At 43.4% G+C, this 22998-nt stretch overlaps 1 protein-coding gene across 2 annotated transcripts in view; it reads left to right on the top strand.

The window, feature by feature from the left end:
* The window catches only part of LOC140212390 (ubiquitin-conjugating enzyme E2 E1-like), a 108244-nt gene that overhangs the window by 81530 nt on the left and 3716 nt on the right, over positions 1–22998 (top strand). The window contains exon 5 of one of the 2 annotated variants that reach the window (XM_072283138.1): positions 555–1740. The exons of the other annotated variant lie outside the window; for it this stretch is intronic. Coding sequence (XP_072139239.1) covers positions 555–652 — 98 coding nt within the window. The 3' untranslated portion in view covers positions 653–1740. Of the gene's footprint in view, positions 1–554; positions 1741–22998 lie in introns of those variants that run through there. 2 annotated transcript variants of the gene reach the window in all.

Consider the following 22998-nt stretch of genomic DNA (forward strand, 5'->3'; position numbering starts at 1 on the left):
TGCAGAATCTCTTGTGTTTGAGAATTTGCTGTGGTGTGTTGGTGCAACGTGAAACCATAAAAACAACATTAGCAATTATAAAGAATTGTATAAAGAATAAAGTTAGAAGTTTCATGTAGCTGTCCCTGTGTCAAGGGTCAACTTGATTGGCCAGATACATTTACTTGTGTTAGGAATTTGCTGAGGTGTGTTGGTCAGAGCACGACATACAACAAAAAGTAACAAGTCAACAACATAATGTAAAGTTAGAGGTTAACGTACGATATGTGCATAAATAAATAAACACCAGCACATGTTTACAATTAAGAAGTGGTTTGGACCATAGGCAGTAAGACGTAGGAGCAGAATTGGGACTTTAGCCCCAGTGAGTCTGCTCTGCCATGCTGCGTTTAAAGACTTTGGAGTGCAGTGATTGGGGTAATGGAAAGATAGTGGGGGTGGGGTGGAGATGCTAACTAGAATAGCTTATCAGATTCTGTTGCTGGGATTGAGAAACCTGCATGCTGCGAGTTGTACCAGCAAAAGACTCACTTGCCGTTTCTTTTCCATTACAGCGGACCCTTTGGTTGGGAGCATAGCCACACAGTATATGACTAACAGGGCGGAACATGACAGAATAGCAAGACAGTGGACCAAGAAATACGCCACATAAACTGGATGGTCGTCATTGGTCTCTGGTGCAAACGAGCTGCTCCTCACTGGATCGAAAAGGGGAAGGGGCCGGGGGTGATGGGGTGGGGGGAGGTCAATGGCAGAAGCATTCCTATTACAGGTTTTAAATGCGACAAGTCTTTTATTTGCATAAGTCTAGTCAGAACTCTTGATGAGCTTTGTTATTGTAGCTTAAATAATAAACTATTGAAATAAATAGGTAGGAAATTCACATGGAAAAGTTTGAAGAATACGACATGATGGGTCACGAAGACCCAGATTTGTTACTGAAATATTAAGTGATACCTCTTTACTGGTATGAGTTTTACTTGTTTGCGTTCACTATGTACGGTCACAATTTGAAGATGTTTGCCAATCAGGGGTTAAAACAAAATGGAAATGTAAAGGAAAGCCAGCATCATCGAGAACTTTGAAAACCCCATTAGAATAATGGTCAGAGAATGTGGAATTGTCTTCATTCAGGGAATAAGAAATAAATTGGCAGAATGTTTGGGGGGGAGCAGGTTTTAATTTGCAGAAAGCAAGGAGACAATGTGAGAAGATTCCAAAATCCTTTCAAATAACTGTTTGCCTTATGTAAACTCAGCGTCACAGCAGTTGTGATATAGGGGCAGTTTCAATTTAATTTTGTACAGATTTGGGCACCGTTTAAAATTCACAAATTGTAACCTTCAAGACAGGTGGAAGGCTCTGAGTCTGTGGTGGTTTCCAATTCTAGAAATATCTGTTTCAACGCACAGTTACGTCAATGGTCACGCTGTAGTCCAATGGGAGTATTGTATTGAAATATGTATGGCTGCTTATTTGATGCAGAGTTTGCAGAAAAAAAGAGAAGTCTGCATCTTAATTCTAATTTTTTAAAAGACTTTAAACACCATTACAACTTGAGAATGAATTGTTAGCTATTGAAATCTTTAAAGTTCTCTCAGTTATTGTTATAAATCTATTGGCCTCATTCACATTACAAAATTAAAGGAAGTTGGCCCTCAACCAGTCTGTAACCTCTGTAACTGCTGGTGTTGTCTTCGGGAAATTTACATGTAGTAATTAAAAACACTGATCATGAAATGTTACTCAGTGAGCAATACTTGAAAATCAGATAAACTCCACATTTACAACTTGTACAAGTTCAAGTTTAATTATCATTCAGCTTTACATGAATACAGCCAAACGAAACAGTGTTGCTCCAGGGCCAAGGTGCAAAACACAGTACCAACAGTCACACACAGCACATATGGGATAGGAGTAAAATGTACCATCACAAAAAAAAGCTCATCCAAGACCCTGAGTCCCTGAATGTTGCAGCATTCTGCACTCGAACAAATACAGCCTGTCTTCTGCCGAACAAACGGTCTCTCCTAGGCAGCTGCAAACAGGCAACACTGCGACTTGAGGCCTAGTCTCCCGCCAGGCAAACACTGGAGGGCAGCATTTGTTCCAGCGTGGATGCCACAATACACTGCCTCCAGCGCCGACTCCGACACCTCTCTCCTGGACGGCTGCAAGCAGGCTTGAGGTCTAGTCCTCACCACCACCGAAGCCATACAGTTCCCCTGCCGTCGGCCGCACTAATTAACCAGTGAACCAGACTTGCAGCATTCTTGCAGGAGTCTTACACAACTTCTACGTGAATCATCACCATGTGATAGGATGTTAAGATCCAACTTTGTTTTGGGCTCCTATGTCTTACAGTAAAACCTAGTACTTTCAGTGTTAGGGAATCTGGTTTGAGCTTCAAAGTGGTTATTAAACAACTCATTTAATATTTGCCCATTTGAAAGGTGCTTATTGCTGGAAACTTTTCAGCAAAAATGTTTTGTGCACCAGTAGCAATGTACTGCTTGTTAACTGAGTTGTAATGGGTGTTCTCAGTTTCCTAGTATTCAGAGTTCAAAAATTCAAGATTGTTTATTGCCATTCTTCAGTACAGTAAAGGAGACCAAAATGATTGTTTCTCCGGATCCGATGTAGCATAAAATAACACAATAAGAAGACAATTTTTAAAAATTTAAAATGCAATATATGTAAATATAAAAACAATAACATAAAGTACAATGTTCAAGTGTCAACACGAGGTTCTGCAGATGCAACACGCACAATATACTGGAGGAACTCATCAGGGCAAGCAACATCTATGGAAATGAATAAACGGTCGACTTTTTGGACAAAGACCCTTCATCAGGACTTGGCCTGAAATGTCATCTGTTGAATACTTTGTATGGGCACTGTATTTTACACAGAATTATGAGGGGTATAGAGAGGGCAAATGCAAGCAGTTTTTTTCCACTGAGTTTGGGTGAGACTGGAACCAGAGGCCATGGGTTAAGATGAAATATTTAAAGGGAATCTGAGGGGCGGCTTCACTCAGAGGGCGGTAAGAGTGTGGAATGAGCTGCCAGCGGAGATGGTGGGTGTAGGTTTGATTTCAACATTTAAGAGAAATTTGGTGGGCTATGGTCAGGGCGTGAGCTGATGCGACTGGGCAGGGTAACAGTTTGGCATGGACTAGATGGGCTGAAGGGCCTGTTTCTGTACTGCAGTGCTCTTTGACTCTATTTGTTCCGCAGATGTAGTTGGTCCTGCTTCTTGCGAATGTTCGTAATTTATCAAAGGCAGTTTCAAGGTATTGCTGTCACAGGACTTTAAATAATTGTGTATCTTCATTAAACCTGACACAGAACTAGAAAGCAGTATCAGCTTTCTGCTTTTATATAATTGTACAATTAACAGACTAGAATGTTTTCTGTAATGGCTCAAGGAGGCATAATTTTAAGGTGATTGAGGGAAGTGTAGGGGGGTGTCAGAGATAAATTTTTTACACAGGGAGTGTCGGTGCATGGACGCCCTGCCAGGGGTGGTGGTAGAGACAGATACATTAGAGATATTTAAGAGACTCTTAGATTGCCACATGGATGATACAAAAATGGTGAGTTGTGTGGGAGGGAAGGTTAGATTGATGTTAGGGTAGTTTAAAAGGTCAGCACAACGTTGTGGGCTGAAAGGGCTGTACCGTGCTGCAGTGCTCTATGCTAAAAATGGAGGGAAGGGTCAGATTAATATTAGAGTCAGTTAAAGTTCAGCACAACATCATGAGCTGAAGGGCCTGGACTGTGCCATAATGTTCCCTGTCTTACTGCATTCCATCAGGGCTGATTTATTGTCCCCCCTCAACCCCATTCTCTTGCCTTCTCCCCATAACTTGAGACATCCTTAATCAAGGATCTGTCAAACTTTGCTTCATGTATATGTGACTGTCGCTTCGGCTAGCCACTTAATATGGGGGTGATAGCCCGCCAGCCCGGCCAAACTTACAAAATCTTGTTTGGGTGGATGCTGTGTGATGTGTTCCCTGTTACAAATCAGTACCATGAAATAACAAACAGTACACAATATGCGATGAAACAATTGAGCTTTATAATTCTTAATTTGACTATATGGTTAGTAAAGAAAACAAAAAAATAGAAAAAGGGCCCATTCTCATGAAACACAATGTGCAACATTGAAGCCCACTGATAAGGCCGTTCGTCCACCATTGACCTCCTCTGCCGCTGACCTTCAGACCCTCGCTCCCAGTCCACTCTGTCCGGTGGTCTAACAACTCTCACCATTCGTGTATTCTCTCCCCGTCTCTCCTCGGCAAAAGACCGTGAAAATCTCTCTTGCAGTTTCACAAGAAAGAACAACATTCCAAAGCCCCGCTATCTCCAGTCATAACCCAAATATTGCTGCTACGGTGAAACATTACAGCGTGTTACATATACCCAACCTGATGACATAGGGGAAGAAACTGGATGAACCAATCACCGTGGCGTCAGTCGACAGCCACACTCCTGACCTGTTGATGAAGCAGCTGGAGGTGAATTCAGATGATGCTCTCCTGGGGTAGAGATGGTTGTCCTCCAACAGTCCAGGTTTTTCTTGGTGTGAGATTTTACTTCAGACAGTGGAGTGGCCCTGAGCCAATGGACTTTAATGGTTGCTATCAGGAAATCTGGCACATAAAAGGATGCTGGCAACCCTCCCCCATCGTCAACGAGGTGGTGAACTCAAGAAGCCGGCATTCATCATTCAGAATCTTCACTGTCCAGGAATGCCCTCTTCTCATCATTACAGGAGCCTGAAGACCCACTTAACATTTTGGAAACAGTTTTTCGTCTCTGTCATCAGGTTGAGTATATGTAGAGCAGAGGTTGATAGGTTGTTGATTAGTCAAGGTGTGTCAAAAGTTACAAGGAGAATGGGGTTGAAATGATAATAAATCAGCCATGATGGAATGGTGGAGCAGACATGATGGGCTGAATGGCCTAATTCTGTTCCTATGTCTAATGGTCTTATTTCTGAATGGTCCATGATAATTACTTTATTATTACTCATTCGCTCTATCTATTTACACGCATCTCAGTAGGTACAGGAGTGGAACCTGGTGTGATGATCTGCTTCTGCAGCTCATCCACTTCAAGGTTCGACGTGCTGTGCACTCAGAGATGCACTTCTGCTCACCACTATTGTAATGTGTGATTATTTGAGCTACTATCACCTTCCTGTCAAACTGAACCAGTCTGACCTCTCATTAACAAGACATTTTCACCCTCACAATTGGCGTTCACACCATGCTCTGTAAACTCCAGGAGATCATCAGTTTCTGAGATACTTAAACCACCCCATCTGGCACCAACGATCATTCCACAGTCAAAGTCACTTAGATCACATTTCTTCCCCATTCTGATGTTTGATCTGAACAACAAATGAACCTCTTTACCATGTCTGCATGTTTTTACACATTAAGTTGCTGCCACACGATTGGCTGACTTGATACTTGCGTTAACCAGCAGGTGTACCTAATAAAGTGGCCACTTGGTGTATTTATTTCTGTAACTTGCAGTAACTTTTTAACCTTGCACATTATTCTGCTGCCACAAAACAGCAAATTCCACATTTGTGTGAAAAGTGATAGAAAACCTGATACTGATTTTGAGCTCAGCTGCAACACCTCATCTTCCAGCAGTTTGTTTGTGGCTGTGCAGTGCAACCTTGTGAAAAGGGTGCGTCCCCCACTGCAGGGAAGGTATGGTGGCATGAAACTGACACACAGGCAGTGCTGAATTGAGGCCACTCTTACCTCTATGGAAGCTTTGAACTGGCCCTGTTTGTCAGATTTTATTGTACTCTTAGATTTTCTGAAAGCATTGTGTATAAATTGCTGGGTTATTATACTTGGCTGTTGCTCAGATGGTTGCATATGTTTGGCCAAGTTCCAGGGCAGCTGGTCTGATGAATCAGCAGAAACCAGAATTGTTGTTGAAGTCTTTTTGCCATTTACCATTTGCAAAAAGGGGAGAGCGATTGCATTCAGTCTTCAAGGAAGATACCGGAAAGCAGGACGCACTGCCGTCATAGGCTGCTCAGTGGAAATTCCTATGAAGAGCGGAGGGTGGGGTGGTCATTGTGGAGCTGGACATTATACTCTTTCCATGTATTGGGGCAGAGTTCAAAGTAAATTTATTATCGAACCACGTATACGTCACTATATACCACCTTGAGGGTCATTTTCATACAGGACAATAAATACAATAGAATTATGAAAACTGTACATGTACAAACAACTGATGTGAAAATGAGACAAATTGTGCAAATAACAGATAATAATACTAAGAAGGCGAGTTGTGGAGTCCGAGCAAGTAAATCATTTCAGAAGTGAGGTGAGTGAAGTCATCCACACTCCTGATGGTACATGTTTGAGTTTATTGCCCTTTGTCTGTACATGTATACAACCAAACAAAGCAATGTTTATTTTATTTAGCGATACAGCGCAGAGTGGCTCCCCCCTGAACTTCGAGCCATGCTGCCCCTGACAACCCCAACTGAACCCTAATCTAAACACAGGGCAATTTACAATGTCCAACTACGTTTTCGGTACGTGTTTGGGCTGTGCGAGGAAACCGGCAAACCCGGAGAAAACCCAAGCATTCCATGTTCCTCTGGAGCATGCTGCACCCACAAAACATACTGTATCACACACAGCAGGTAAACCAAAGTATTTATGGAGATACAGTGTGGAATCGGTCCCTCGAGCCACACCACCCAGCAACCCACAATTTAACCCGCATCTCATCACAAGACAATTTACAATGACCAATTAACCTACCGACCAGTATGCCTTTGGACTGTGGGAGGAAACCAGAGAGCCCAGAGGAAATCCACGCGGTCTCAGAGAGGACGTACGCACTTCTTACAGATGGTATCAGATTGCATTCCAACATCTGACAGCCTGAGCTGTAACAGCATCGCTCTAACTGCTACATTACCATGGCACCCATAAAAATTACCATGAATAAGTTAATCAATATAATTCAAAATGCATGTAAACAGCTGCCCTAAGGTGGCAGGGTATTCATTAGTCTCACAGCCCGAGGGAAAAAGCTGTGCCCAGACTGACTGTCCTAGCCCTGATGCTCCTGTACCTCCTTCCTCTCGGTATTGGGTCAAGGAGATTGTGGGATGGGAGGTGGAAATCTTCAACAATACTTTGGGCCGTTCATCTGCAACGCTCCTGGTAAATGGTTGTAGAGTGGCGGTTGTATGATGAGATCTGTTGGGGAAATGTGTTTGAGGTTTGGCCCTGTGAGTGAAGATAAGGAATGGTGGCAGCAAACGTAACAGATAAGATCATCCAGAGCTAAGAAACCCTTTCAAATAAGTAATATTTTAAAAGTAAACTAAAAGGCCACTCAATCTCGTTCTGTCCCACAATGGATGTGATGTGATCCTGGCCTCCAGTCTATTTCTCTTTGTGTTCCTTGTGATTCATCTGTGATGCAACAAACTTCATTTTAGTCTTCAATGGTATTCTTCTGACAGATCCACCATCCTTTCATACTCTTCTAAAACAATATACCTCCTCTTTACTGAACTGGTAGATCTTTGCTACTTGTGCTAATGAAGATAAACGTCGTTCAACACCAGGTAGTCGTTGTTCTGACCAGGTAGTTGTTGTTCTGACCAGGTAGTTGTTGGACTGACCGAGTAGTTGTAGGACTGAACAGGCAGTCGTTGGACTCACCAGGTAATCATAAGACTGACCAGGTAATCGTTGGACTGAACAGTTTGACAGGAGAAAGTTACAATACAAATATGAAACCACAAACACTGGAATTCTGACACTAAAACAAATATACAGGAAGAACTCAGCAGGTCTTAGGACAATAAGATATAGGGGCAAAATTAGGCCATTTTGCTCCATCATTCCACCATGGCTGATTCATTATCCCTCTCAACCCCATTCTTCTACCTTCTTCCTGTAACTTACAATGTCCTAAATAATCAAGAACCTATCAACCTCCACTTTAAATATACCCAGTGATTTGGCTTCAATAGCCATTTGAGGCAATGAATTCCACAGATTCACCACCCTCTGGCTAAAGAAATTTCTCATCTCTGTTCTAAAGGGATGTTCTTGTATTTTGAGACTGTGCCCTCTGGTCCTAGACTCACCACTATAGGAATCATCATCTCTCTCTGCCCTCTGGTCCTGGACTCCCCCACTATAGGAAACATCGTCTCCACATCCACTCTATCTGTGTCCTCTGGTCCTAGACTCACCACTATAGGAATCACCTTCTCCACATCCACTCTCTCTCTGCCCTCTGGTCCTGGACTCCCCCACTATAAGAATCATCCTCTCCACATCCACTCTCTCTCTGCCCTCTGGTCCTGGACTCCCCCACTATAAGAATCATCCTCTCCACATTCACTCTCTCTCTGCCCTCTGGTCCTGGACCCCCCCACTATAAGAATCATCCTCTCCACATTCACTCTCTCTCTGGTCCTGGACTCCCCCACTATAGGAAACACCCTCTTCACGACCGCTCCGTCTAGGCCTTTCAATATCCAGTAGGTCAGCCAGCAAGTGGAGAGACAAACTCAAGTACAAAGTAAATTTATTATCAAAGTATGTCACCATATACAACTCTGAGATTAATTTTCTTGTGGGCATTCACTTAATCAACAAATCAATGGAACCTCTGATTAAAGATTACTTTTATCTGTCACATGTACTCAAAACATACAGTGAAGTATATCATTTGTATCAACAGCCAACACAGTCTGAGGATTGTGATGCCATGTTTCCATAGCATGCCTACTACTTTCTAACATCGTTGGCATGCGGGGAGGAAAGCAGAACAGCTAGAGGAGACCCACGTGGACTCGGGGTGGGGGGGGGGGAGTACAAACTCCTTACTGAGCCCCAACGGGTATCGAACCCCTGGGACTGTGTAGCATTACGGTATCCACTACACTATGTTCTGCCTCCTCAAAGTTCAAAGTACATTTATTATCAAAGTATTTATGTGTCAGCAGATGCAATGCTGGGATTCATTTTCTTGCAGGCATTCACAGTAAATACAAAGACACTGTACAGTAACACTTTATTTTGCTGTATACATGGGGATACGTGTGTGATTGAATCATAATTAAGCACGAACTGTGAACTAAGAAACACAACAGGATCAATGAAAAACTGCAAAAATCAAAAAGACAAAAGAAGTAATAATTAAATAAACAATAAATATTGAGAACATGAGATGAAGAGTCCTTGAAAGTGAATCTATAGGTTGTGGGAAGAGTTCAGTGATGGGGAGAGTGAAGTTATCTCCTCTGGTTCAGCAGCCCGATGGTTGAGGGGTAATAACTGTTTCTGGTGGTGGGTGTACCTTCTTCCTGATGGCAGCAGTGGAATGAGAGCATGTCCTGGGTGGTGTGGGATGGTTCTTAATTATCAATGCGGGTTTCCTGTGACAACTCTTCCGATCAATAGGTTGAAAAAAATCAACTTGAACTTGCAGATTTTAATGTCGATGTTCTAGGAAAATGAAGTTCTTTCGTAAGGGAAAATTGAGAAATCTACTTACTGTAACAACAGTGCATATAAACATTTAATATATCATTTAAAATATAGTGAAATAATTGGTTGCAAAGTATGTAGTTGAGTTTATGTTCCATCATGGCACAATTGTCCCTGATATGATTGACTTCAGTCCAATTGTTCTGGTTAGTTTAGAATGCTGCATTGGAATATATCACAACTGAGCTGACCCACTTGCTCGTCAACATCCACAGAGACTCAGTGGGCAATGATTCAGCAGGAATAAAGTGGCTTTAATTGATTATAATGATTGTGTAAACCTGGCTGCTCGCAAGCTGTGAAGTAGTCAGCAATGTCAATATTTATCAGAGATTATATGCAGGCAGATCAGCTCGACGGATGAAAGGTGTTAATTAAATCAGCTGTACTTGTTAACAGGGCAGAAACAATGGAGATCCAAAAGTCAATGTCAATTTGATTTGAGAAGGATCAGTGTGCATGTGTTTCATTTTAAAGTGATTTTTGATAATGTACATACAATTGACTTTTTAAAATGTCTGTAACGTACTAACAGACTGCACTCTGCTTGGAGTACCTTTAATGTAAAAATAAATTCCTGAAATAGTTTTCTATTTTCTATGTGTTACAGAGTTAGATACTGTGGCTTCAAAATTTCACAGTACTATATTCAGAGCAAATTGGAAATTGGGGCACCACAGTAGTGTAGCAGTTAGCATGTCACAGTTCAGAGTTCAATTTCAACAATGTTTGTAAGGAGTTCATACGTGACCGTGTGCATTTTCTCCGGGAGCTCTGGTTTCCTCCCACAGTCCAAAGACGTACTGGTTAGAAGCTTAATTAATTGGTCATTGTAAATGAAATTTGTTAACACGGGGAAATCTGCAGATACTGGAAATTCAGGCAACACACATAAAAATGCTGGCGAATGCAGCAGGCCGGGCAGCATCTATAGGAAGAGGTACAGTTGACGTTTCCGACCGAGACCCCTCGTCTCGGCCCGAAACGTCGACTGTACCTCTTCCTATAGATGCTGCCTGGCCTGCTGCGTTCGCCAGCATTTTTTATGAAATTTGTTAACTTGGTGGCAGCAGTACAGAAATATAGAGAAAAAAACTGAATTCCGGTATGTCTATTAAATAGTTAAGTTAACTCAGTACAGACATACAAAAAAGTGAGGTAGCGTTCATGGATTCATTGTCCATTTAGGAATTGGACGGCAGAGGGGAAGAAGCTGTTCCTGAATCACTGAGTGTGTGCCTTCAGGCTTCTGTACCCCCTACCTGACGGTAGCAGTGAGAAGAGAGCACGTCCTGGGTGGTTAGGTTCCTTAGTGATGGTGCCTCCTTCCTGAAGCACCACTCCTTGAAGATGTCTTGGATACTACGGAGGCTAGTAACCATGATGGAGCTGACTAATTTTACAACTTTCTGCAACTTACTTCAATCCACCATACCAGGCAGTGATGTAGCCTGTCAGAATGCTCTCCATAGTAAACCTGTAGAAGTTTTTGAGTGTTTTTGGCGACAAACCAAATCTCCTCAAACTCTTAATGAAATATAGCCACTGTCTTGCCTTCTTTAGGGCTGCATCAATATGTTGTGTCCAGGTTAGGTCCTCAGAGATATTGACAGCCAGGAACATGAAATTCCTCACTCTCTCCACTTCTGATCCCTCTATAAAACCATAAGACTTAGGAGCAGAATTAGGCCATTCAGCCCATCAAGTCTGCTCCTCCATTCCATCATGGCTTATCCCGGATCCCACTCAAACCCACACACTTGCCTTCTCGCCCTTGATGCCCTGACCAAACCAATCTATGAGGAATGGCTTGTGCTCCCTTATCCTACCCTTTCTGAAGTCCACAATCAGTTCTTTGTTCTTACTGACATTGATAATAATAATAATAATAATGGCTGCGTCTATCTAAGTAGACAATGGATGCACCATCCTCTCCAGGGCACAGACCTGGGCAATGAATATGGAGATCCTGGGCTGTCCGGACATCAAGATCCCCCTCTCGGCCTCGCGGACGTGGTCCAAAGGAATGCGAAGCAGTACGTTTGGCATCAGCTTGGCTGCAGGAGCTGCCAGGAGGTGACGTGATACGTCATCCAACCGCCTTGGGGGCTCCACTCCGGATTTGTGTAGGGTTTACTCCTTAGTCTTCTCTTCTCCTGAAGATACTCACAAGGCAGTGGGATCCGTAACCCTGGATAGGGGCCCATTCCGGGTACTGTCAGCCGGAGCCAGCTGAGCCCGGGACTCGTGTAGGGCAGGGTCGTCACGCCCTGTAGTAGTGATGTATGGAGCCACTACCCACTACTCACTGACATTGAGTGCAAGGTTATTGCTATGACACCACTCAACTAGCTGGTACAAAGCCCGTAAAAAGTATTCATCTCCCCCCACCCCCCAGAAGTTTTCAAGTTTTACTGTTTTACAACATTGAATCACATTAAATTGATTATAAATGCTTGAAGGCTAGTTGGGAAAATGCTTGAAGCTGTCATTAAGGAAGAAATAGCGAAACATTTAGAAAGGAATGGTTCATTAGACAGCCGCAGCGTGGATTCAGAAAGGGCAGGTCCTGTTTGACAAACTTACTGGAGTTCTTTGAGGACATAATGAGTGCAGTGGATAGAGGGGAACAGGTGGATGTCGTATGCTTGGATTTCCAGAAGGCGTTCGATAAGGTGCTGCACAAGAGACTTATAAATAAGATACAGATGCATGGAGTCAGAGGAAGTGTATTGGCATGGATAGTGGATTGGTTAACCAATAGAAGGCAGAGAGTTGGTATAAGTGGGTGTTTCTCTGGTTGGCAGTCAGTGGTGAGTGGGGTGCCGCAGGGGTCGGTGCTGGGCCCGCAGCTGTTTACCATTTACATTGATGATTTGGAAGAGGGGACTGGGTGTAGCATAGCAAAATTTGCTGATGACACTAAACTGAGTGGAAAAGCAACTTGTACAGAGGATGTGGAGAGTCTGCAGAGGGATATAGATAGGATAAGTGAGTGGGCCAAGGTCTAGCAGATGGAATACAACATTGGTAAATGCAAGATCATCCACTTTGGAAGGAATAATAGAAGAGCAGATTATTATTTAAATGGTGAAAGTTTGCAGCATACTGTTGTGCAGAGGGACTTGGGAGTGCTTGTTCATGAATCACAAAAAGTTGGCTTGCAGGTACAACAGGTTATTAAGAAGGCAAATGGAATGTTGGCCTTCATTGCTAGAGGGATTGAATTCAAGAGCAGGGAGGTCATGCTGCAACTATACAGGGTACTGGTGAGGCCGCACCTGGAGTACTGTGTGCAGTTCTGGTCTCCATACTTGAGGAAGGATGTACTGGCTTTGGAGGCAGTGCAGAGGAGGTTCACCAGGTTGGTTCCAGAGATGAAGGGGTTAATTTATGAGGAGAGATTGAGTCACCTGGGACTATACTCTCTGGAATTCAGAAGAATGAGAGGGGATCATATAGAAACATACAAAAATTTTGAAAGGGATAGATAAGATAGAAGTAGGAAAGTTGTTTCCATCGGTAGGTGAGACTAGAACTAGGGGACATTACCTCAATATTCAGGGGAGAAGATTTAGGATGGAGATGAGGAGAAACTGTTTTTCCCAGAGAATGGTGAATCTGGAAATATATTTAAGATACAGTTAAATAGATTTTTACATAGTTGGGGAAAAGGCAGGTAGATGGAGCTGAGTTTACAGACAGATCAGCCATGATCTTATTGAATGGTGGGGCAGGCTCGATGGGCTGGATGGCCTACTCCTGCTCCTATTTCTTATGTTCTTATGTTCTAAATACAAAACACAAAATAATTGACTGCATAAGTATTCACCCCTTCAGGTCAGTATTAAGTAGATGCACCTTTGGTGTATAGGTCTCTATCAGCTTTGCACATCTGGCCACTGCAATTTTTCCCCATTCTTCTTTACAAAACTGCTCAAGCTCTGTCAGGTTGCATGGGGATGGTGAGTGAACAGCCCTTCTCAAGTCCAGCCACAAATTTGCAATTGGATTGAGGTCTGGTCTCTGACTTGGCCACTCCAGGACATTAACTTTATTGTTTTTGGCTGCGTAGCTTTGGCTTTATGCTTGGGGTCATTGTCTTGCTAGAAAACAAATCTTCTCCCAGGTTGCAGTCCTCTTGCAGACTGCATCAGGTTTTCCCCCAGGATTTCCCCTCATTTTGCTGCATTCATCTTACCCTCTACCTTCACAAGCCTTACAGGGCCTGCTACAGTGAAGCATCCCCACAGCATGACGCAGTCACCACCATGCTTCACAGTAGGGATGGTGTCTTTTTGATGATGTGTAGTGTTTGGCCTTCGCCAAATGTAGTGATTGGTCTGATGGCCAAAAAGTTCAATTTTGGTTCCATCGCATTATAGAACCTTCTTCCAGCTGACCTCAGAGTCTCCCACATACCTTCTGACAAAACTCTAGCCATGAGTTCATGTGATTTTTTTTTCAACAATGGCTTTCTCTTTGCCACTCTCCCATAAAGCTGTGACTGGTGAAGCAGCCGGGCAATAGATGTTGTCTGCACAGTCTCTCCCATCTCAGCCACAGAAGCTTGTAACTTCTCCAGAATTGTCATAGGTTTCTTGGTGGCCTCTGTCACTAGACCCCTTCTTGCACGATCACTCAGTTTTTGAGAACACCCTGCTCCAGGCAGATTTACAGCTGAGCCATATTCCTTCCATTTCCTGATGATTGACTTAACTGTATTCTGAAGAATATTTAGTGACTCGGAAATTTTCTTGTATCCATCTCCTGACTTGTGCTTTTCAATAACCTTTTCGTGGAGTTGCTTGGAGTGTTCTTTTGTCTTCATGGTGTAGTTTTGCCAGGATACTGACTCACCAGCAGTTGAACCTTCCAGATACAGATGTATTTTTACTACAATCAATTGAAACACCCTGACTGCACAGAGATATCCAAAAACAGATCTCCATTTAACTAATTATGTGACTTCTAAAACCAATTGGCTGCACCCGTGATGATTTAGTGGATCAGTTAAAGAGGGTGAATACTAATACAATCAATTGTTTTGTGTTTAATGTTTGTAATTAATTTAGATCACTTTGTGGAGATGTGTTTTCACTTTGACACAGGAATCTTTTTCTGTTGATCAGTGTCAAAAAAGCCAAATTTTATCCACTGTGATCATATGTTGTAGCAATAAAACATAAAAACTTCTAGGGGTGGGGGGGTGGATAGTTTCTATAGGCACTGTATATCTCGCTCCTGTAAACCTTCTTGTTACCATCTGAAATTCTGCCAACAATGGTTGTATCATCAGCAAACTTATAGATGGTATCTGAGCAATGCCCAGCCACTTGGACAGGTGTAGAGGGAACAGAGCAGCGGGCGAAGCCCACGTCCCTGAGGTGCACCTGTCAGCGAGGTGGAGAAGTTATTTTTAATCCGCACAGATTGGGATCATCTGTTTAGGAAGTCGAGGAACCCATTGCAGAGGGAGGTACAAAGGCACAGGTTCTGTAGCTTTTTGATCGGAACTGTAGGGATGATTGTGTTAAACGCTGAGCTGCTAGGTACGGTATTTGCATTGTCCAGGTGATCCAAGGCTGCGTGGGGAGCATCTGCTGTGGACCTGTTGTGGCGATAGGCAGATTGCAGTGGGTCCAGGTCCTTCTGAGACAGGAGTCGATTCTAACTTTATACTTTATACTTTACTGTCGCCAAACAATTGATACTAGAATGTACAATCATCACAGCGATATTTGATTCTGTGCTTCCCACTCCCTGGATTACAAATATTAAATATTAAAAATAGTAAAAATTAGTAAATATTAAAAACTTAAATTATAAATCATAAATAGAAAATAGAAAAATGGAAAGTAAGGTAGTGCTAAAAACTATGACCAACCTCTCAAAGCATAAATGTGAGTGCAACTGCAATGTGCAAAAGATTAGAATTTTAAGAGCAATTTGAGTCATATCAGGTTTCTAATATTTTTTCTGTGTTAGTGTGTGTTTGTGAGTGTGTGTGTGTGTGTGTGTGTGTGTACCTGTGTGTGTATGTGTCTTGTGTGAGTGTGGCTGCACGCCCATGTGAGTATGCATGTCTGTTTGTGTGAGTGTATATGTGTGTGTTTGAATCCGTCCCTCTATATCTCTATCTCTCTCTCCCTCTCCCTATCTCTATCTTTCTATGCCAGATTAAGAGAGTGAACTAAAACTGATCCCGCCTGTCCCCCAGGACAGATGAATCACTTTTTACAAGTTTCATCTGAATGTGACTTCAATGTAGCCAGATTAAACATTTGTCAGATTCAGGTTTATTATCAGCAACAGGAATATGGTGAAATGTGTTGTTCTGTGGCAGAAGTACAATGCAAAGACTGTTCAGATATGGTTCATGAATTGTTCAGAACTGTTTAAGCACAAGTTTAATCATCTGTACAGAGGTTATCACTGGACCAACATGAGCAGTAAGTTGGTTCTGTATAATATTTAACATTTTCAGTTATATACAATTTTATTTGAGTATTTCCTTGTGACGTAGTTGAAAGATGTTTGGCCCATCGAGATACTGCTTTCTGTTGGAGGAACACCGTCAACCCCATTCCCACATTTGTGTCTGTGTCTGGTAACCAATTCTCTGTCCTGTTTCCACTTCCCACCACAGTCTGTAAGGAGTCTGTATGTTCTCCCCATGACTGTGTGGGTTTCCTCTGGGTGCTCTGGTTTCCTCCCACAGTCCAAAGACATACTGGTTAGTGTTAGTAAGTTGTGTGCATGCTACGTTATTAGTAAGTTGTGTGCATGCTATGTTATTAGTAAGTTTCCCCAGGATTAATAAAGTATGACTATGACTATGAGTTGTGTGCATGCTATGTTATTAGTAAGTTGTGGACATGCTATGTTTTTGCCAGAAGTGTGGTGACACTTGTGGGCTGCCCCCAGCACATCCTCGGAAGGTGTTGGTCATTGACATACAATGGCATGTTTCACTGTGTGTTTCAATAGACATGTGACAAATAAAGCTAATCTTTAACACTACTACATTCTGATGTGATTCTCCCAGCACTCACCTATGCAAAGGTTCATTGACTGTAGCCAATAATACAAAGAGACAGTCTCTTTTGGGACGTAGGAGAAGCTGACGTTGCAAACAGGCAGAGTCGTAGAATGTGCAAATCTCTACTCCACACAGACGCACAAACACACACATACACACACACACACACACACTCACTCACACACACTCACACACTCTCTCTCACACATACACACTCACTCACTCACACTCACACACTCTCTCACACACACACAATCACACATACAACATTCAAACAGACACACACTCACACTCTGTCATACTTACACTGACACACACTCATGCACTCACTCTCTCAAACACACTGGCACATACACACATACACACTCACACTCACACACATTCATGGAGGCACTCACACACACTTGGATATACACTCGCACAGACTCTCTCTCTCTCTCTCTCTCACACACACACGCACACACACATGAACTCACAGACAAACACAGGCACACACACACATACACAGACACACATGCACACTCACACACACAGTAATGTACACACAGAGACACACTCACACACATACCTACACTTACACACACACTCACTGACAGTCACTCACACATACTCACAGTCCCACACTCAGCGACATTAGCACACACTCATACATACACTTACAGACACACACACATACACAGACACACAGCTCTGGAGGTCAGGGGTAAACATGGGTCATTGAAGCTATATTTATGTGATTAAAAATACCAACTTTGGTGAGAAAGAGACTTTGATCCGTGTTAGTAAAACTGCACCACATACAAATGAAAGAGATAGAGTCGTTGAACACTACAGCACAGAAGCAGGCCCTTCGGCCCACTTTGTCCATGCTGAACTGTTATTTTGCCTAGTCCCATCGGCCTGCACCTGGACCATAGGCCTTCATAACCCTCATCCATGTACCTATCCAAATTGGGTGCCACGGTAGCACAGCGGCTGGTGCGAAACTGTTACAATTTGGGGCATTCCGGAGTTCAGAGTTCAATTCCGCTGCTATTCTGTAAGGAGCATGGGGAAAAATTGCAGTGTCCTGATGTGCAAGGCTGATAGAGACCTATCCACACAGACTCAAGACTGTAATTGCTGCCAAAGTTGCATCTACTAAATACTGACTTGAAGGGGGTGAATATTTATACAATCAATTATTTTGTGTTTTATATTTGGAATTAATTTAGATCACTTTGTCGAGATCTGTTTTTACACTGACATGAAGGAGTCTTTTTCTGTTGATTGTGTCAAAAAAGCAAAATTAAATCCACTGTGATTCAATGTTGTAAAACATTTAAATGTAAAAACTTCCAAAGGGGTGCATACTTTTTATAGGCACTGTAATAAACTTAAACAACGACTATTAAAATGTTAACTATTTCAGCCTTAAAATGCATTTTACATTGTGAAATGCCGCTTGGTGTAGTAATTCATTGGAATGTTTGCATCAATAACTACAGCAGAGAGGAACACATTCAAAGAAACACACAAAAGGGAGAGAGGTCAGAAATAGTCCAAGGCCAACTTTGATTTAACACTCTGCTCTATTTAATACATCCCACAGTGAAAAGCATTTCCTCTCAAATACCTTAATCATCTTAAGTAAATTAGATCATCCCTTAATCCTCTATACTTGAGGGAAAGCAATCTGCTGCCGTAACTGAATCCTTTCAGCTACAGGAATATTTTGGCGAATATACATCACACCCTGTCCAAGATCCATATGTTCTGGAATGCAGTGAGAACCATATAATAGAGTTTGAATGGACGGTAGTGTAGCAGTTTGCATTACACTGTTACAGTGCCAGAAACAGGGTTCAATTCCTGCTGCTGTCCATAAGGAGTTTGTACGTCCTCCCCCTGGGTTTCAAACACATGAGTTTCCTCCGGGTGCTCTGGTTTCCTCCCACATTCCAAAGATGTACCGATCTCAGTTGGTCACATGGATGTATTTGGGCAGCGAGGGCTCATTAGGATGGAAGGGACAGTTCCTGAGCTGTATCTCGAAACAAATAAAAGAACAAAATTAAATAAATAAATCTTTATTCTTTACAATTGTTGAATATTGTTTTTTTTGTTGTATGTCACACCATGACGAACACACCACAGAAAATGTAAATGTATACAATGGACTGTATCTCTAAATCAGTAGATAAAATAATTCATTCTCCATGTTCCCTTCCACTCTACCTTGCCCTCCATCACAACCCAACCCAACCCTTTCTCCATCTCAATTGTCTCCGTCCCGTCTCCATCTCAATTCTCTCCGTCCCATCCCCATCTTGATTCTCACTGTCCCGTTTCCATCTCCATTCTCTCCGTCCCGTCCCCATCTCGACTCTCACCGTCCCGTCTCCATCTCCATCCTCTCCGTCCCATCCCCATCTTGACTCTCACCGTCCCGTCTCCATCTCCATTCTCTCCGTCCCGTCCCCATCTTGACTCTCACCGTCCCGTCTCCATCTCCATTCTCTCCGTCCCGTCCCCATCTCGATTCCCTCCATCCAGTCCCCATCTCGATTTTCACCGTCCCGTCCCCGTCTCCATTCTCTCCCTCCCGTCTCCATCTCGATTCTCTCTGTCCTGTCTCCATCTTGATTCTCTCCGTCCCGTCCCCATCTCGATTCTGTCTGTCCCGTCCCCGTCTCGATTCTCTCCATCCCGTCCCCATTTCGATTCTCTCCGTCACGTCTCCATCTCGATTCTCTCCGTCCCATCCCCATCTTGATTCTCTCCGTCCCGTCCCTGTCTCGATTCTCACTGTCCCGTCTCCATCTCGATTCTCTCTGACCCATCCCCACCTCGATTCTCACCGTCCCGTCCCCATCTCCATTCTCTCCCTCCCGTCTCCATCTCGATTCTCTCCGTCCCGCCTCCATCTCGATTCTCTCCGTCCCATCTCCATCTCGACTCTCTCCCTCCCGTCTCCATCTCGATTCTCACTGTCCCATCTCCATCTCGATTCTCTCCGTCCCGTCCCTGTCTCGATTCTCTCCGTCCCGTCCCTGTCTCGATTCTCTCCGTCCTGTCCCCATCTCGATTCTCTTCATCATGTCTCCATCTCGATTCTCTCCGTCCTGTCCCTGTCTCGATTCTCTCCGTCCCGTCCCCGTCTCGACTCTCACCACACTGTTGCCTTTGGCGATTCTCTCTGTGCTGTTGCCTCTGGTGGTTCCTTGCTTTGTTTCTGTCGGACGGTATGATTATTTTCCCTTGGGCTTTTCTAATTTACACTCAGTGGCCACTTTATTAGGTACATCTGTACACCTGCTCGTTAATGCAAATATCGAATCAGCCAATCATGTTTCAGCAACTCAATACATAAAAACATGCAGACCTGGTCAAGAGGTTCAGTTGTTGTTTAGATCAAACATCAGAATGGGAGGGACTTTGATTGTGGAATGATGGTTGGTGCCAGACAGGTTTGTTTGCCTATCCCAGAAACTGCTGACCTCCTGGGCTTTTCAAGCACAACAGTTACTGGAGTTTACAGAGAATGGTGTGGAAAACAAAAATACGTTCAGTGAGCATCAGTCTGAGGGTGAAAATGCCGTGTTAGTGAGAGAGGTCAGAGGGGAATGGCCAGACTGATACAAGCTGACCAGAAGGTGACAGGAACTGAAATAACCATACGTTACAGCAGTGACATGCAGTGGAGCATGTCGGAAGGCACAGCAAGTCAAAACCTGAAGTGGAGTGCTACAGCAGCAGAAGGCCATGAACATACACCCCGTGGCCACTTCATTCGGTACAGGAGGTAGTCTCTAATAAAGTGGCCAATGAGTGTATATGCTATTACATCACAAATGCAAGAAACTGCCAACATCTTGGACTATACCTACAGAGTGAAGTGTGCAGTGTGCTTTCTTTCTGAAAGACGGATTTGAAGTTTTACCGAATCTATTTTGAACATTGATTAGCTCCCACTGTCCTGGGCTCAGCCCGCAGACACAATCATGGGGAAAGTGCAGCAGCTCTCTGCTTTCCTAGGAGGTTAAGGAAGTTCAGTTTGTCACTCAACACTCCAGCTGACTTCTACAGATGCACTGTTGAAAGTATCCTGACTGTTTGCATCACAGTCTCGTGCCGTAATTCGAACGCGCAGGAACGTACGAAGCTGCAGAGAGCAGTGAACTCTGCCCAGTACATCACGGGCACATCCCTCCCCAACATCGCTGGTATCTACAGGAGGTTCAGCCTCAAGCTGACAACATCCATCATCACAGATCCCCACTATCCGGGCCATGCCATCTTCTCCCTGTTGCCATCGAGCAGGAGGTACAGAAGCCTGGCATCCCACACCAACAACAGCTACTTCCCTTCAACCATTTGACTCCTGAAACTGCAGAGAAGGAATTACCACAGTTCATCAACCTCACCCCCACCCCTGTCACCACAAACCCCCTGAATCCCCAGCAGCATCACAACTCTACCTCACAACTCCAGTTGAATGGCCAATGCTATTGCCAGCATTTTTCATGTGTTAAACCCCTAGGAATTTACAAAATGTTGAAGTTTCAACTGATTTTCTTGGATTAAACAAACCATCGATTTTATTGTGTGAAACCCCATAGTGCCTTTCTAAATAGAGTCATCAGAGTCCTTTGACCCATCGAGTCCATGCCAAACTTTTAATCTGCCTAGTCCCATCGATCTGCACGCAGACTATACCACCCATATATCAATCCAACTTTTTCTTAAGTGTTGAAATCAAGCCCAACTTCACCACTTGTGCTGGCAGCTCATTCCATATTCTTGCCATCCTCTGAGTGAAGAAGTCCCCCTCCAAATATTTCCATCAAACATTTCACCTTTCACCCTTAACTTATGACCTCTACTTTTGTCTCACCAGAACCTCAGTGGAAAAAGCCTGCTTTTACCCTATCTATTCCCCTCATAATTTTGTATACCTCTATCAATTCTCCCCTCTTTCTCCTACACGCCAAACAATAAAGTCCTCACCTAATTACCTTTTCCTATCACTCCATTCCTCAAGTCATGGCAACAGCCTTGTAAATTTTCTCTGCACTCTTTCAACCTTCCTTTTGGTAGGTGCCAAAAACTGCACACAATGTTCCAAAGAAGGCCTCAACAATTCACCCGATCTATGCCCCTCGTGATTTTATACACCTCTGTAAGATCACCCCTCAGTTTCCAGCGGTCTGAGGAATAAACTCCGAGTTGGTTGAATCTCAGAATATGCACATTTATTTTGTACATTAGTGACATATAGTTGGATTTTGGGTATCGGACTTGTACGTTGTCAAGTGCAGCTAATCAACAACTTTCTCAACGTCCTATCCATAGACTCAAGTAGGCGCCAACATATGCAAATCGTGCCTCATCCCAGGCACTCCCACTTTTCTATCAATAACATGTCATTGGTGTACGATGCCTTCTTTTTACACCCTTCTAAGCCATTGCCGCTGGTTTTCTTTCTATGGACTTCTCCCCTCGTTGGCACATCCTTTGAACCTCCTGTTCTTTAGTTCAAGTCAGAGTAAATTTATGATCAAAGTACATCATCATACACAATCCTGAGATTTGTTTTTTTGCGGGCATTTACGGGGAAATAAAGAAATACAATAGAACTTATGAAAAAGAAAGTATACATAAACAAAGAATAACAAACAACCAATGTGTAAAAAAGTCAATAAATAATATTGAGAACATGAGTTGTGGTCTCCTTGAGAGTGATCCCAGAGGTTGTGGAATCAGTTCAGAGTGGAGGTGAGTGAAGTTCTCCATGCTGTTCAGAAGCCTGATGGTTGAGGCATAATAACTGTTACTGAACCTGGTGGTGTGGGACCTGGGGCTCCTGTACCTCCTTCCTGATGGCAGCAGCGAGAGGAGACAATGGCTTGGGTGGAGGTGGGGGTCCTTGTGACAGCTGCTGCTTTCCTGTGACAGTGCTCTGTGTAGTTGTGCTCAGTGGACAGGAGGGTGTTTCCTGTGATGGAATGGGCTGTGTCCGGCACTTTCTGTAGACTTTTGTAGAACTTCAAACTGCTTCTTCAAATTTCCTCTTCCTTCTCATCATTTCTTCCCTGATTGTCTCCTCTGCTGCCTGACCTACAGACTGAGGTTTTCTTCATAAACATCTGTGGTTTCAACTTCCTCTAACATCATGAGCCAGTTTTTTTTAAATACTGTATAAAAATCTCTGATTTGCTGCCCTCTACAGTTTAGAGTTTGAGTTCTGTAAAGTCATCGAGACAGAAGAATGGAGCATAGACACAGAGAGGCCCTTTGGCACAACCAGTCTATGCTGACCACAGCACCCACCCAGCTAGGCCCAATTTCCTGAAGTTGGCCCACATCTCTGTAAGCCCCACTCGTCTACCTTCCTAACCAA

This window comes from Mobula birostris, chromosome 19 (genome assembly GCF_030028105.1).
Source record: "Mobula birostris isolate sMobBir1 chromosome 19, sMobBir1.hap1, whole genome shotgun sequence".
Lineage (NCBI taxonomy): Eukaryota > Metazoa > Chordata > Chondrichthyes > Myliobatiformes > Myliobatidae > Mobula > Mobula birostris.